The sequence below is a fragment of the Salvelinus fontinalis genome, chromosome 38 (assembly GCF_029448725.1).
Source record: "Salvelinus fontinalis isolate EN_2023a chromosome 38, ASM2944872v1, whole genome shotgun sequence".
Lineage (NCBI taxonomy): Eukaryota > Metazoa > Chordata > Actinopteri > Salmoniformes > Salmonidae > Salvelinus > Salvelinus fontinalis.
In genome coordinates, this window is record NC_074702.1 from 12,084,135 (window position 1) to 12,099,490 (window position 15,356).

General features: G+C 42.1%; 1 protein-coding gene across 4 annotated transcripts; it reads right to left on the minus strand.

Annotated features, from left to right (window-relative positions):
* Positions 1 to 96: 96 nt before the first annotated feature.
* im:7147486 (zinc finger protein 865) lies at positions 97 to 14,319 on the minus strand. Of its 4 annotated transcripts, XM_055904653.1 has the most exons (4): positions 14,103 to 14,319; positions 9,614 to 9,772; positions 7,919 to 8,088; positions 97 to 5,208 (listed from the first exon to the last, which is right to left on the minus strand). In XM_055904653.1, exon 4 carries the CDS (start codon positions 5,132 to 5,134, stop codon positions 2,063 to 2,065), a length of 3,072 nt encoding a protein of 1,023 aa, XP_055760628.1. In that variant the 5' UTR covers positions 5,135 to 5,208; positions 7,919 to 8,088; positions 9,614 to 9,772; positions 14,103 to 14,319; the 3' UTR covers positions 97 to 2,062. The 4 variants fall into 4 exon arrangements, with proteins under 4 accessions (XP_055760628.1, XP_055760627.1, XP_055760631.1 ...); XM_055904652.1 differs by lacking the exon at positions 9,614 to 9,772; XM_055904656.1 differs by lacking the exon at positions 7,919 to 8,088.
* Between the last annotated feature and the right edge of the window lie 1,037 nt (positions 14,320 to 15,356).

Consider the following 15,356-nt stretch of genomic DNA (forward strand, 5'->3'; position numbering starts at 1 on the left):
TCCATCAGGCCTGTCTTGAGTAAATTACCTCATCAGGTAATTCATACACATAAAATGGTTGGAAACCTGGTTAGTAGTAACAATAATCAACTCATCTTTCATCTATGAATGGGGGTTTATTAAAACAAGGAGCAACACACACTACATGCTATTTCCTATACATTTCTGTTTTGATGGAAGTGCTCAAATATATATATATATACACACAGACAAAAGTATGTGGACATCCCTTCAAATTAGTGGATTCGGCTATTTCAGCCATACCGTTGCTGACAAGAGTATACAATTGAGCATACAGCCATGCAATCTCCATAGAGTAGACATAAGGTGAATGCACCAATTTGTAAGTCGCTCTGGATAAGAGCGTCTGCTAAATGACTTAAATGTAATGTAAATGTAGACAAACATTGGCAGTAGAATGGCCTTACAGAAGAGCTTAGTGACTTTCAACGTAGCACCGTCATAGGATGCCACATTTCCAACAAGTCAGTTCGTAAAATGTCTGCCGTTAGAGCTGCCCTGGTCGACTGTAAGTGCTTTTATTGTGAAGTGGAAACATCTAACTCACAGAACGGAACCGGAGTGCTGAAGCGTGGAGAAAAAAAAGCAAAAAGCCTGTCCTTAGTTGCAACACTCACTACCGAGCTTCCAGAGGCAGTTTGGAACATCAACACAATAACTGTTAGTCGGGAGCTTCATGAAATGGGCTTCCATGGCCGAGCAGCCGGACACAAGCCTAAGATCACCATGCGCAATGCCGAGCATCGGCTGGAGTGGTGTAAAGCTCGCCGCCATTGGAGCAGTGGAAACGCATTCTCTGGTGTGATGAATCACGCTTCACCATCTAGCAGTCCGACAGACGAATCTTGGTTTGGTGGATGCCAGGAGAAAGCTGCCCCAATGCATAGTGCCAACTGTAAAGTTTGGTGGAGGAAGAATAATGGTCTGAGACTGTTTTTCATGTTTCGGGCTATGCCCCTTAGTTCCAAAGAAGGGAAATCAACGCTACAGCACACAATGACATTCTAGACGATTCTGTGCTTCCAACTTTGTGGCAACAGTTTGGGAAGGCCCTTACCCGTTTCAGTATGACAATGCTCCCGTGCACAAAGCGGGGTCCATACAGAAATGGTTTGTCGACATCGGTGTGGAAGAACTTGACTGGACTGCACAGAGCCCTGACCTCAACCCCATTGAACACCTTTGGGATAAATGGGAACGCCGACTGCGAGCCAGGCCTAATCGCCCAACATCAGTGCCCGACCTCACTACTGCTTTTGTGGCTGAATGGAAGCAAGTCCCCTCAGCAATGTTCCAACATCTACACGAAAGCCTTCCCAGAAGGGTGGATTCTGTTATAGCAGCAAAGGGGGGGGGGGGGGGGGACAACTCCATATTAATGCCCATGATTCGGTAATGAGGAGTTCGACGAGCAGGTGTGCACATACTTTGTAGTGTATATTCACTTAATTGTTTTATCCACAATCCACAATGCTACCACACTAAGATATAACCATCAACGTTTTTGCACAACCTAAAATAGCAGTTTAACAATAAGTGGTACATTTTAATAATGGCTGAAGAGTTAAAGTGATACTTCAGGATTTTGGCAATAAAGCCCTTAAAATCTACTTCCCAGAGTCAGATGAACTTGTCGATACCATTTTTATGTCTCTGCGTGCTGTTTGAAGGAAGTTGCTAACTAGCATTAGCACAATGACAAAGTCTACGGTAACTACCTTCATAGCGGGGAAGTAGATAAAGGACTTCATTGCCAAAATCCCAAAGTATCCTTTTAAGAACAAGCTAAGAACATCATTGCATTTTACAGCACAATACAACAGTTTACAACTATGACCATGAAAATAGGTTCAAGTGAGCAAGAAAAGTCTACTGATAGACAGTGAAAATAGAATCAAAGTAGAATAGTACAATAATGATTATATATGGTTACACAAGACAAAATTAATCCCTCAAATCAATAACCGATCTTGCAAAAACATTTTGCTAAAATCATTGTTCATATGTTCTGTTGGATTATGATGTTCAGAGTATTTCATTCTCATTGTGTAACCTGCGCTGTGTCTCCAGACAAAATGCAATGCACCTTTCTGCGGTGGTCTTTCAGTGACCGTAGGCTGGGGTAGAGGCGCTGGCAGATGAGGCAGCGAAACGAGTTGGTCTGGTCGTGTGTTTGTAGGTGTTTCTGGAGTCCCTCCACAGTGCCAAACCAGCGCACGCACACAGGGCAACGCATGGGCTTGAAGGCAGGCTTGCACATTCCATTTAGCTGGTGAAACTTGAGGCTGAGGCCATTGGGGAAGTCCATGCTGCAGCGGGAACAGTGGTTTGCCTTCGCTGAAACAGCTCCTCTGTCACCTTTACACCGATTCCAGGAGAGGTGCTTTAGCAGCGCGCCGCGACTGCAAAAGGTGTTGCTGCATCGTATGCACACACAGCGCGGCTGTGGCTTCCTAGGCTTCCGCAGAGGTTGTTGATTTGGCTGAGGGCGCTGTGCTGGCAGAGTGTGTTGCGGAGGCGTATGTTGCTGCTTTGGCAGAGGCTGCCGACGTTGACGCGGCTGCTGTGGAAACCTTAGCAGTAGAGGTGGAGAGCGCTGCTGTTGCATTCCCCCATACATCTGGTGCTGAGGCTGCATGTGCACTTGTAGGTGGACTTCATAGTCTGCCCAGGAACTCAGTGTCTCACCGCATGTGGGGCAGGTATAGGACTCCTGTGCATGCTTTTGCAAATGCTCTAGGAGGAGCCGTGGGGAAGTGAAGCCTGCCCCACACTCACACGTCACTCTCCTGGGGAGAACATTGGGCAATGACATAATACCCCAATTTGCACCATTATCCTCCAGATTTTTACTACTTTGTGCCACGGGACGTTGTGGTGCCTGGGCTGCTGATATGCCCTGTTGTAAAAGTCCATTATCATTCTTGGACACGGTTCTACTTAACTGGCACTTCTTCCTATGAATCAGCATGTTATCTTTGCGGTTAAAGCTCCTCCCGCAGACATAGCAATCGAATTGGAATTGACCCTTGTTGACTTTCTGTGCTACCGCCCGGAAGGTAGATTGTGGCAAAAATGACCTATTTCCACACAGTCTTTGATGCTTTTTTAATGTGCACCCTCGACTGTACGTTTTCTGACATCTATAGCAGGGAAAACGTCTAGCACCATCTTTTATGAAATAAGGCACGCCATCCTTTGTGGACTTGACATGATCCTGAGAAATAGGTTCTTGTAGCATTAAATCATCGTCATCTTCTGCATCTACTGCCTCAATCAGCACATCAATCTCAGAATCATCTAAAGGCATTGTCCATTCTCCATCTCTCCCTTCTTGTTTAAAACTTATTGCTGCGTTGTCTCCTTCACCATCTCCTTGCTGTAGGGTTGCAGATCCTGAATCAATTTCTTCTGGTGTTACATGCTTGGAAACTTTGGGATAGAAGGATGAGAAGCTTTTAGGTGAACCAGACGAGAGCAAATCAGGAAACTGTGGATGTGGCCTTGATTCTGCAGAAATCACCTCCTGCTTTATCTGACGAGTGCTGTCAGTGCCCACACTGATGTTTTTGGAGATTAGAGGCCTCTGGTTGAAGCTTGTGACAGGCTCCCTTGCTTGAATGTTTTCCCCAAATGCAGTATTTTCGTACAGGGCAGAGTTGGAGGCATGCTGAGGAGGATGGGGTGGCCCCTGACACTTGTGCACATTGAGATTATACCTACGGGCATAGCTGTGCTTGCACACTTGACATAAGTAAGGTGTCCTAGCTTTAACACTTTGGAAGATTCTTTGTGGTTGTTGCTTCTTTTGCTTCTGGAATGATGCAGTCTTTTTGATAGAGTGGCATTTACTCCCCACTGAGGTAAGGTGGTGTGGAGCCAGGGGACAGATGTGGTTGTCTGGAAGGGGTGGTTTTCCAATCATCAGTTGTTTACAGTGACGACAACACTTCACTATCTCCTTCCTGTGTAAGGCATGATGTACTGTCAAGCTGTCCAAGTCCTGAAAAACACTTCGGCAGCGGCCACATTGATATCTCCCCTGTGTGGCCCTATTTCTAGAATCAATAAGCTTTTGGCGGGTCTCAAGAACTACTACAGGGCAGAAGGTCTGAGTCAAAGATATGATGCCAGATGGATGGGCTATTGTCTTTGCACCAGACTTTGTAAGCAGGTGTCTTAACTGGCCAATAGAGGGCCCTGGTGTGGATGCTGCTGTTTGTTTGGATTGTGACATCACCTCCACTGGTATAAGCTCTCTTTTGGGTATCACAAGTCTCTTGTGTCTTAATGGGTAGTGTTGAGCAGGTTGATAACGTTTCATGTATGCATTTGCTATCATCTTCATTATGGTCTCATTCTTAGATGCGCCGGCATCTTCTGAAGATGCGCCGCTTGTAACAGGACAGTCTGCATCCTCAGGAGTCTCATCCTGGACGGATTGTGGCAAGGGTTCCTGTGCAGTAGAGATGTTCTCAGGTTGGTTAAGCCCATCAGGCTGTAATTCCTGCTCACTTGCGCCTGGAGGGAGGTTGTTCAGCTCTTGAGGTCTGGTTAGGGCAATAAACCCCTTATTTGTATAGACTTCAGGAACGGTGGATGTGCTATTAAGCTGTGGGAGAATTGAACTAGGAATGACAGGATATAGGGGTGAGGGATGAGAGGGGGGACTGAGGCCCAAAATGGTTTGGCTAAGGTTTGGCTGAGGGGAGACTGGTTGGACAGGTTCAACCAGACTGCATTCGTCTTGGCTCAAATATTTAGCATCAGTCATCTGGGTCTGCTGCTGGGGGGTTGACACATGAGATCTTTTATGCTCCAGCATTTCATTAAAGTTCTGAAACTCATCCCCACAATCACAGATAAAAAGAGAGGGAGCTGGGGTCTCAGGTAGTGCTTTGCAGCAGTGCTGGTCTTGGAGCTCCTTGTTTGAAAACACTTCACCACAGTGAGTGCAGAGGCTCTGCTTCTCAGATTGTGGTGGTTGCTTGTCATATTGAACTGCATGAGAAGCTTGGTGCACCAACAAGGATGCCAATCCAGTAAAGGTGGCTGAACAAGCCACACAGCGATACATTTTAGGGGATGAGGTACTTCCCTGAAGGCCAAGCATTGTGGTACAAGACAGTCACAGTACAAAGGGGGGCTCAGGTGTCCTCAACTGGCTGATCTTGGGTTGTCAGTTTCCTGAAAAATAAAGAAAACACAGTTGTCAGGAATATATGATAAAAGTATCCCCTCAAACAATGTAACATTTGTGAATCTCCAAACAAAATAAAGTTTACAGATACAGTATATATACTTCATTTCTGAAACTATATACCAAATGACCTAGCCTACATTCTAATTTGTAATTCAATATGCTCAGGCACCTCCACAATCTCAGCAATGATGATATAATATACTGTAGGTTCACACCATAACACTTCAGCTACACTGATGTCGTGAGGTTCCCAGGATACCTTCTGTTCAGTAAATCAGGTAATACATGAGGTGAAAATGAGACTGTAGTACAACTTTAATTTCAAGTTATTAATAGATGTGATTCGTGTATAAATACTGGATCAGTGGCAAAGGACGCACCCCTGCAAAAATGTTTAGAATTACAGGAAACTAGCTTTAAAAACTACAAAATTCTCTGCCTCAAGGCAAAATGTGTAGAAAAGCATGAGAAGCTAAAACAAATTCTCTGCCCCATGGAAAAAGTGTAGGATTGTGCTCTTCTAGGATGGCGGTACTGGGCCGGTGTAGTGTGGGTGAGCGGTTTGCTGATGTCAGCGTTCTGAACAGTGCCTCATGGTAGCAGTGTGGTTATGATATGGGCAGGCATAGGCTACGGCCAACGAACACAATTGCATTTTATTGATAGTATTTTGAATGCACAGAGATACCACTATGAGCAGTGGTGTAAAGTACTTAAGTAAAAAATACTTTTAAGTACTCCATAAGTCGTTTTTGGGGGTATCTGTACTTCACTTATGTTTGATAACTTTTACATCACTACATTCCTAATCATTTTTTATTTTATTTTTTACTTTTCACTCCATACATTTTCCGTGACACCTAAAGGTACACGTTACATTTTTTATGCTTAGCAGGACAGAAAAGGGTCCAATTTACACATCTATCAAGATAACATCAATGGTCATCCCCACTGCCTTGGATCTGGCGGACTCACTTAATAACACAAATGTTTTGTTTATAAATCATATCCGAGTGTTGGAGTGTGCCCCTTGCTATCCTAAAAAAAAAAGACAATTGTGCCATCTGGTTTGCTTAATGAGAAATTTGAAATCATTTATACTATTACTTTTGATACTTTAGTAAATTTTAGCAATTCAATTTACTTTTGATACTCAAGTATATTTAAAACCAAATACTTTAAAACTTTTACTAAAGTAGGATTTTATTGGGTGACTAACTTGAGTCATTTGCTATTGAAGTATCTTTACTTTCACACAAGTATGACAATTGGGTACTTTTTCCACCACTGGTTACGAAATCCTAAGGCCCATTGTCGTGCCATTCATCTAACGCCATCACTTCACGTTTCTGCATGATAAAGCACGGCCCCATGACGCAAAGATCAATACACAATTCTGGAAAGCTGAAAAGGTCCCAGTTCTTCCATGGCCTACATACTGATTGGGTTGCAAAAGGTAGGAAACTTCACGGTTAGACTTGCGGAATAATTCCGGAAATTTTCCATGGGAAGTTAAGCCTGGGAATTTTGCTTAAATTCATAAAAAAAAATTGTTAATAACAGTGAACCTTTTTGTGGGATACACATAAGGCAATTCTAGGTCTTGTGGCATATCTTGGTTAAACTATCCCCAATTCAATGGAATTGCAACCCTCTGCATGCACAGTGCATTCTTCCATCACATGTACAGCTGATTCTCAAGATCTTGCAGCTAACGAGATGCTATTGAGCCCACACTACTATACTTTCTGAGCTAAGGACTACATGCTTTCTGGTAAGTGTTGATTACAATACCAGGTGGGGTGAAAATATTTTACATGACATTAAAAAAAATCGTGTAAACTAATAAATAGTAGCCTACAGCAAAGTGTGTTTAAATCATTTCTAACTTGTTAACAATTTCTGCTAGTTAGTTTTTGCTACCATGTGGGGTTTAGCTTGCTTGAGCCTGCTAACTGAGTGTTAATTCACCTGTTTCCATACACGTTTCATTTTAAAACATGTATCTTCAGCTAAACTATTTATCTATACAAGAATTGTTTAAAATTTTATTTATAGGAAAATGTCTTGGGCACAATCTAATGTGTGGAGACATTTCACTGCAGCTAATGTAGAAGGAAAAGCTGTGTACATTTGCAAAAATTGTGCCGAATCATATGTGAAGAATGCAACAAAGACGCAGAATCATCTGGCCAAGTGCATAAAGTTCCCTCAGAGCTCTGACAAAAGTCCCTCTACTTCTATTCGGGGTGAAAATGATGAGACACCTTATCGATAGCAACAGCTTATGGTCCTCCTGGAATCAGAAGTTTTTTTTGACTCAATGGAGGAACGCAGTCAAAGAAATGCTGATAAATGTCTTGCTCGAGCTGCGTATGCAACTGGTTCACCTCTGATGCTCACAGGTAATGTGTATTGGAAGAGATTTCTGAATGTTCTTCGCCCAGCATACACCTCTCCAACCAGACATGCTCTATCTACTAATTTGCTGGATGCCAAGTTCAAGTGAAGATCACAGACAAAGCAGACAGTATTGCAATCATCTCTGATGGGCGGTCAAATGTTTATGGGCAAGGAATAATTAACTACATCATCTCCACCCCTCAACCAGTATTCTACAACAGCACAGACACAAGGGACAACAGACACACCAGTCTCTACATTGCAGATGAGTTGAAGGCAGTCATCAATTACCTTGGACCACAGAAGGTATTTTCACTGGTGACAGACAATGCTGCAAACATGAAGGCTGCTTGGACTAAAGTGGAGGAGTCCTACCCTCACATCACACCCATTGGCTGTGCTGCTCCTGCATTGAATCTGCTCCTCAAGGGCATCACGGCACTGAAAACAATGGATGCACTCTACAAGAGAGACAATGAAATGATTAGGTATGTGCATCAATCTACCTCACGAAGCAAAGTGAGAAAAATAAGAGCACCACATTGAAGCTGCCCAGCAACACATGTTGGGGTGGTGTTGTCATCATGTTTGACAGTCTCCTGGAGGGGAGGGAGTCTCTCCAAGAAATGACTATATCAGTCTGCCGATATGGACAGCCCCAGCAAAAAGATCCTCTTGGATTATGCATTTGGGAGAGTGGTAAGCAGCCTGAAACCTATAGCAGTAGCCATTGCACGGATTGAGGGAAACAATGCCATCCTGTCTGATGTTTAGACTCTGCTTGCAGATGTAAGAGAAGATATCGTACTACCCTGCCCACTTAACTGTTGCTCCAAGCAGAGGAGCTGACGTTCTGAAATACATCAAAAAGCGTGAAAACTTCTGCCTGAAGCCCATACACACTGTAGTATACTTGTGGGACCCCAAGTATGCTGGCAAGAGCATCCTGTCTGGTGCAGAGATCAACAAGGCCTATGGTGTCATCATTACTGTGTCTCGCCACCTTGGCCTGGAATAGGGCAAGGTTCTTGGCAGTCTGGCACAGGACACTTCTAAGCAAAGGCTTTGGGATGGAGATCCAATATGGCAGTTATGCCAACATATCTCATCAGCCACCTGGTGGAAGGGACTTTGTGGATCTGAGGCACTTTCCCCTGTTCCCTTGATCATGCACCAAATCCCACCAACATCAGCCGCCTCGGAGCGCAACTGGTCTTGTTTGGAAACAGACTCAAAAGCAGGCAACAGTCTGACTAATACAAGGGTTGAAAAATTGGTGGCCATCCGGGCAAATTTGAGGCTTTTTGGGCCTGACAACGAGCCATCCTCTACAAGGTTGGAAAGTGACAGTGAAGATGAGGCCTGAGTCTGATGTTCAAGAGGTGGACATTGAGGAGATCCAGGGAGAAGACATGGAAGCCTGAGAGGAAGACAACCAAAGCTTTAGTTTCTAGACTATCATTTTACAGATATGTTGAAAACATTTTTGGGAGATGCGATGGATCAGTGGGGATCATTCAATATTCACTTTCTTTTGTTGTTCAGTGAAATTTACAATTGGCTCATTCATCCCCCTCCTCTCCCCTGTAACTATTCCCCAGGTCGTTGCTGCAAATGAGAACGTGTTCTCAGTCAACTTACCTGGTAAAATAACGGTAAAATAACGGTAAAAGAAAAAAAGAAAAAATCATCATGTGATTAGTCAACTAATTTTATTAAAGTTTAATTCGTCACTAAATTGTTTTTTAAAATTTCTATTTGAAGGATTTAATCATTTGCAATTATGTCTACCTATGATAAGGTAAAAGGTTAACATTTCTGTCTCCATATGCTATGGTAAATATATCCAATGCAAAAAACATCTACATTTAAATAGCATTCATATTAATTTGCATACTTCCGTTTATTCCCATATATTCCGGTTAATTCCAACAGAAAGTTTCCACCTCTGAATATACCCCAAAATGTGCAACCCTACATACTGACCAGACATGTCACCCATTGAGCATGTTTGGGATGCTCTGGACCGACAGCATGTTCCAGTTGCCACCAAAATCCAGCATTTCTCACAGCCATTGAAGAGGAGAGGGACAGCATTCCACAATCAACAGCCTGATCAACTCCATGCCAAGGAGATGTGTCTCGCTGCATAAGGCAAATGGTCACACCAGATACTGACTTTTTTTTTTATAGAAAGGTATCTGTGACTAACCGATGCATATCTATATACCCAGTCATGTGAAATCCATAGAGTTGGGCGGTAGGGCCTTTTGAATTTTGACCGATCCTGATATGAACGGCGACTCAGTAAAATATTTTTAATTGTTGCATGTTGCATTTATATTTTTGTTCAGTGTACACCTAACTCTTCTTACAGTTCCACTGGATGACGTAAATAAATGTAGTTTATTTTTAAACTACCGTGACTTGTGTCATGTGATATAGGTGGCTTATTGATAACGGTTTCCTATATACTATTGGCTGCCTAGTGATTGCAACTCTCCAATGTGAATAATTGGCAATGATGTTAAGTTTCCAAGTGTTACTGAAAAATCTTAAGTGAAATGCTTGCGCGTGATACACATCATTACTCTACTGTAATCTATCAATCCATTCCAAATCTTTATACTATACATGACCCAAAGGGCGGCATATGTTGACCTTGCCTAGGGCGGCAGCAGAACTGCTCGAACTAGGCTTAACGAACACAATTTGCCTCTAATTTATTTGCATTAGCGGCGAACCTTGGCCTGCTTAAAGTCAACAGCTGCTGCTGCGAAGTCAAAACTGTCCAACTCTTTGGAGCAGCTTGCGATGCTCATCAGCCTCATTACTTTGTCTTCAAGAAGGCGCGATCTTGAGGTAGTCTTTGTTCATATCCTTTGCTAGTTAGTGAGTTATTAGCCCAGTTATAGATAATTTGCAGTCAGCAAAAGAGGATTGACTGCTTCCTACAAGAGCACAACACGTGTGCATGTCTAGCCATCTTAGAAAAGTGAGCTTGGTAAAGAGCTTTTTTTTGTTTTAAAAAGGGGCAGTGTCGTATTTTCAGACAGGCTTGAATAAGCTAAGTATCCAATAGGCAGAGGGTATTATGTCTGATTCGCATAAAAAATGTTATGGAATAATGATGCATTTTATTTTGTAAAGTGGTTTCTTACGTCAAACAACATTTTCAGTCACCTCTGTCTGATGGACAAGTGGATAAACAGGTTAATGTCACGCCCTGCATGTTTTTCCCCACAAAGGTCTCATGGAATGTAGGCCTACATTGAACACCACACATTGGCTGCTACTTTGGCTAAATGATAGAACAGCTATTTCCATCTAAAATGTTATGGGATGCATTTTCTCCATTATTTTTGATGGTAGGCTACATTATCAAATAGCCACAGTAGCCTACCTGAAAACGTAACTTTAATTTAAAGGGTGTACAGCCTCAGTGTTCACAGTAAACACGCTCCGGACGTTGCACATTATTTTCACAACATTCAAGTTTGCGCTCTGCAGAGCTGAAATTTGCTCAGTGACAAAAAACATTTGAGGTAACATTGCTTATGGGGACCTCGCGTTTTTTGCGTGAGTAATAGAAACACAAACCCAACACCATTTGCCAAGCAGCTTGAGGATATATTAGCCTATAAAGTATATTTGCCTTTGAAGTTTGAGCACATCGACTGGCATTTACATCAAATAATAAAAAGCATTATTAATGTTGTAAATGACTATTGTAGCTGGAAACAGCAGATTTTTAATGGAATATCTACATAGGCCCATTATCAGCAAACATCACTCCTGTGTTCCAATGGCACGTTGTGTTAGCTAATCCAAGTTTATCATTGTAAAAGGCTAATTGATCATTAGAAACCCCTTTTGCAATTATGTTAGCACAGCTGAAAACTGTTGTTCTGATTAAAGAAGCAATAAAACTGGCCTTCTTTAGACTAGTTGATTATCTGGAGCATCAGCATTTGTGGGATCGATTACAGGCTCAAAATGGCCAGAAACAAAGAACTTTCCTCTGAAACTTATCAGTCTACTCTTGTTCTGAGAAATTATGGCTATTCCATGCGAGAAATTGCCAAGAAACTGAAGATCTTGTACAACACTGTACAACTCCCTTCACAGAAAAGCACAAACTGTCTCTAACCAGGTTAGAAAGCATGGGAGGCCCGGTGCACAACTGAGCAAGAGGACAAGTACATTTGTGTCTAGTTTGAGAAACAGACACCTCAAAAGTCCTCAACGGGCAGCTTCATTAAATAGTACCCACAAAACACCAGTCTAAACGTCAACAGTGAAGAGGCGACTCAGGGATGGAAACCATGTTTGACCCCGTTCCATTGATTCCATTCCAGCCAATACAATGGGAATGTTCTGCTATAGCTCCTCCCACCAGCCAACACTGGTGGAAAAGAATCTAACCCGCTGGCTCCTAAAACCCGTCCCCATTTGCTCCCGAGTCTTGCTAACTGGCATTGCAAATTAGCACTTCGCTAGCTAACTGCGCTGTTTTAGAAGAAAACAGATGATATGAATAAACACCATAGCTAGCCCTCCTCATTGTTGGGGCGTGGATTTGTATTTACATTTTATGTTAACATTCATTGAAATTGGTGGTTACTATTGGTTTCAGATCCAAGGCAAGAAATTGTCTGCCATGTTTTCGGTTTTGGTAAGGGCTCAGAGTGATGTCACGCACTGTCGATACTCGTGAATATTCATGAAATTGCCTTGCGCATCTGCAAATTTTGTTTTATCGCCCCCAACGTGCTAGGTGGATATCAGGTGTTAAGGGGCTACACGGAATCCGAACCGGCTGCGCACATGCGCTATCGTGCATACATTTATTTGTCCCCCTACACCACAGGTGTCAAACTCATTCCACGGAGGGCCGAGTGTCTGCGGGTTTTCGCTCCTCCCTTGTACTTGATTGATGAATTAACATCACTAATTAGTTAGGAACTCCCCACACCTGGTTGTCTAGGGCTTTATTGAAAGGGAAAAAACAAAAACCTGCAGACACTAGGCCCTCCGTGGAATGAGTTTGACACCCCTGCCCTACACGATCACGACGTTTAAAAAATCAAAACAAACTCTGAACCACTGACATTAATTTGGGGACAGGTCGAAAAGCATTAAACATGTATGGCAATTTAGCTAGTTAGCTTGCTAGCTAATTTGTCCTGGGATATAAACATTGAGTTGTTATTTTACCTGATAAGCACAAGGTCCTCTACTCCGACAATTAATCCACACATAAAACAGCCAACCGAATTGTTTCTTGTCATCTCTCCTCCTTCCAGGATTTTTCATCTTTGAACTTATATGGTGATCGCATCCAAACTTTCATAGTATTACCACAACCGGCAAAACAGTTAGTCTTTCAATCACCCACGTGGGTATAACCAATGAGGAGAAGGCATGTGGGTACCTGCTTCTAAAACCAATGAAGAGATGGGAGAGGCAGGACTTTCAGCGCAATCTGCTTCAGAAATATTAATAAGTTCTATTTTAGGCCTTGGCATCCAGACGCTCGTTGGTGCAATAATTGAATAACATGGATTTCTAAATTTATTTTGTGACGCTAGCGCACGCGACGTGTCCGGTCTGGTCAGCATGTTAGGCAGTATATGCTACATGGAGCGATGGTGTAGGGCTAAAGCATTATTTTAGGATATTTATACACAAGTCAAGAAAAACGCTGGGCCCCGATAAAGAAATAAACCACACGCATCTGATTTACTGCACATCAACACGTGTTCCTTGCATAACACAATCTTGTAAAATGTATCGACTTCCCTAAAATTATTAACTTTGCACCTGACAAGACCGCGCTAAAATAAAAAGCATGCATGATTGCAATGCCATTTGTTGTTGTAGCAAAACAGCACTTCACGCCATATTGGTGGGGTATCTATAGCTTTATAATAATCCATGACATGTCTAATGAAAGTTTGCTAATTAGATAAGCACATGTAGTACCTAACAATCAAACTAAGCTTTTAGTCGCTCAATTCGACGATGGCAGACGTAACGTTAGCCAGCTAATGTTAGCAACACAATCAACCATTGCATTAGCTAAGTAGTTCCAAAAATGAGCGTCAAACTACTGCTTTTAAACTACAGCTAGCTAACAAAATCGTCTGTATGTGCCGTGTGTAGTTGACAACAAAATTACGTAGCAAAAAAATAAACATGCATTGATGATGTCCAAGAAAGCGTTAGTGAACAAAAGCCAGCTAGCTTGCCAACTAGCTAGCCTTGCTAACAACACACTATAATGTGATTAGTTAATGTTACCCCGAGATCTTTCAATACAATTATTCCAGATAATTGTGAAAGTTTAGCTTATGCATAACATGTCAAATGAACATATTGGGAAAATAGTAACGTTAGAAAGCACAATTTAGGTATGTCATTCTGAAATGTTCTCGTCGTTCAATGACAACGATAATATATTTGGTAAACTTACCATCAGTAATTTTGTTTATTGCAGTATTTTGTGTCATCCAGGGCTACTTTCGTTCAATACCGATTCATTTGAATATTTTATACGTATTATTTGTAGCCACGATGCTGTTCGGATCATGCATTCGGTTGATGTGTGCTGCTGCACAGCTGTAGCAAAGGGGGGTGCGTTCCAGGTGGTCTCCATTACCAGTCGCGCGCACATGTTAGTTGTCGTCTTTGTGGATCATGGACTTGTCAAATCTGATCTGCGCAGCGTGGCTAAGTTAACAACGGACTGGAACGTAACCAGTCGCTCTGGGGGAGTTTTTTTCCCTAAATCCTCCCAACGAACTGGGCAGCAGACTGCTGTAATCTTAGAACATTCTGCCAACTATAGACTCGGAGTCAGAGGGATAAACCCAAACTCATATTGGGATACTGATGATAACTGTAAATAATTATTCAGACCAAAAACGTTGTTTAATGTACGTTTTTATATTATAACTTTGTTCTATAGCCTACTTTTTGTACTTCAATTTGATGGCGACTCAAATCGATAATGCACCGAGAAATGTAATCCCGGCACATTATACCGTTGAAACTGGTGCGCTTTATATTTATTATTGAGGTGTGTTTTAACTGCCATTTAAAATAGACAAGATATGAAGGATATTGTTCTCTGCCGAATGTAGGCCTGAATGGTTATGGCTAAAGATTGCCAATGCAATGGAAGCTATATCCCACCTGTTAACAAATGGGGTCTTCTTTCTGGTCTTTATTTGATTATGATTTACTCTCCCGTCAGAATACATGTATACAATACAGGAATACAGTACCAGTCAAAAGTTTGGACACACCTACTCATTCAAGGGTTTTTCTTTATTTATTACTATTTTCTACATGGCAGAATAATAGTGAAGACATCAAAAGTATGAAATAACACATCATGTAGTAACCAAAAATGTGTTAAACAAATCCAAATATATTTTATATTTGAGATTCTTCAAAGTAGCCATCCTATGCCTTGATGACAGCTTTGCACACTCTTGGCATTCTCTCACCCAGCTTCATGAGGTAGTCACCTGGAATGCATTTCAATTATCAGGTGTGCCTTGTTAAAAGTTAATTTGTGTAATTCCTTTCATTCTTAATGCATTTGAGCCAAACAGTTGTGTTGTGACAAGGTAGGATTGGTATACAGAAGATAGCCCTATTTGGTAAAATACCAAGTCCATGTTATGGCAAGAACAGCTCAAATAAGCAAAGAGAAACGACA

What these genes read in the sequence shown, in the direction of transcription:
- im:7147486 (XM_055904651.1), bottom strand. Translation starts at nt 5,134, where the DNA reads ATGCTTGGCCTTCAGGGAAGTACCTCATCCCCTAAAATGTATCGCTGT.